The sequence below is a fragment of the Propithecus coquereli genome, unplaced genomic scaffold (genome assembly GCF_000956105.1).
Source record: "Propithecus coquereli isolate 6110/MARCELLA unplaced genomic scaffold, Pcoq_1.0 Scaffold862, whole genome shotgun sequence".
Classification (NCBI taxonomy): Eukaryota; Metazoa; Chordata; class Mammalia; order Primates; family Indriidae; genus Propithecus; species Propithecus coquereli.
The window spans coordinates 257654-258529 of NW_012154863.1; the positions used below are offsets into that span (position 1 = coordinate 257654).

At 68.6% G+C, this 876-nt stretch overlaps 1 protein-coding gene across 2 annotated transcripts in view; it reads right to left on the reverse strand.

Annotated features, from left to right (window-relative positions):
* Positions 1 to 876, reverse strand: part of NELFA (negative elongation factor complex member A) — a 22870-nt gene extending 21994 nt beyond the window's left edge. For both annotated transcript variants that reach the window (XM_012664151.1, XM_012664150.1), the window contains exon 1: positions 139 to 876. In XM_012664151.1, the coding sequence (XP_012519605.1) occupies positions 139 to 423 (285 nt within the window). In that variant the 5' untranslated portion in view covers positions 424 to 876. The remainder of the gene's footprint in view (positions 1 to 138) is intronic.

An 876-nucleotide genomic window follows, 5' to 3' on the forward strand; every position in this document is an offset into this window, starting at 1 on the left:
CGGAAGTGGGAGAAATTGGGGGAGGGACGGGTGGGGGTTCCGGGGGGGTCGAGGAGGGGGATGGGAGGGGCGCAGTGGGAAGGTGGTGGTCTGGGGGTCTCGGGTCTGAGGAGGCACGGCCGGCCCAGCCCGCCTCACCTCATCCACCGTGCGGCGCGGGAGGTGCAGTGTGCCGAGCAGCAGCTTGAGCTTCACCGCCGATGAGAGCCCGTGGAAACAGAGGCGGATGTTGTCGATGACCGCGGCAGTAAGCAGGGACGCGATGCTGGGCGGCGCCCACAGCTCGTCCGTGGCCCCCAACTTGTTGTGCAGCCACAGGCCCGTGTCGCTCTCCCGCATGGACGCCATCTTCGGGGGAAGCTGCGCGCCACCGAACCGGCATCTTATGAAGACACCTACGCGCCCCAGCGAGGACCCCAACATGGCGGCTCCCACCCGGGTGCGGGCCGCGGGGATGACGCGCCCCACGGGCGGGCCCTCGAGCAGCAGCGTTGCCGAGTGGTGGCCGCGCCTACGTGATGCTTCGTAGCGACGCTGAAGGTTGGACCTACGGGGCACGGCAGAGGAAGGCCTGTCGGGTTCCGTAACGCATGGCGGCGCCCACGGCCGATTCTCTGACGGCCGCGAAAGATGACGTCAGGGAGACGTCGCGTCATTGTAGCGTGTGGGCCGGGAGGCAGTCCTGAGCTTGCAGTCAGTGCGCCGGGGCAAGCGGGAGGATGGCCTGTCTTGTTGGGCCGAACCTCCTGCTGTGCCTGTCCACCTTCCGTCCTTCGCTTCCTCCTCCCTCGGGTCTCGCCGTAGACGAAGTCGCCACGCGAGCCTCCACTTACCCTCCGCACTGGCGCGCCGTTGCCCTGCCCGGCTTCCCTTCGG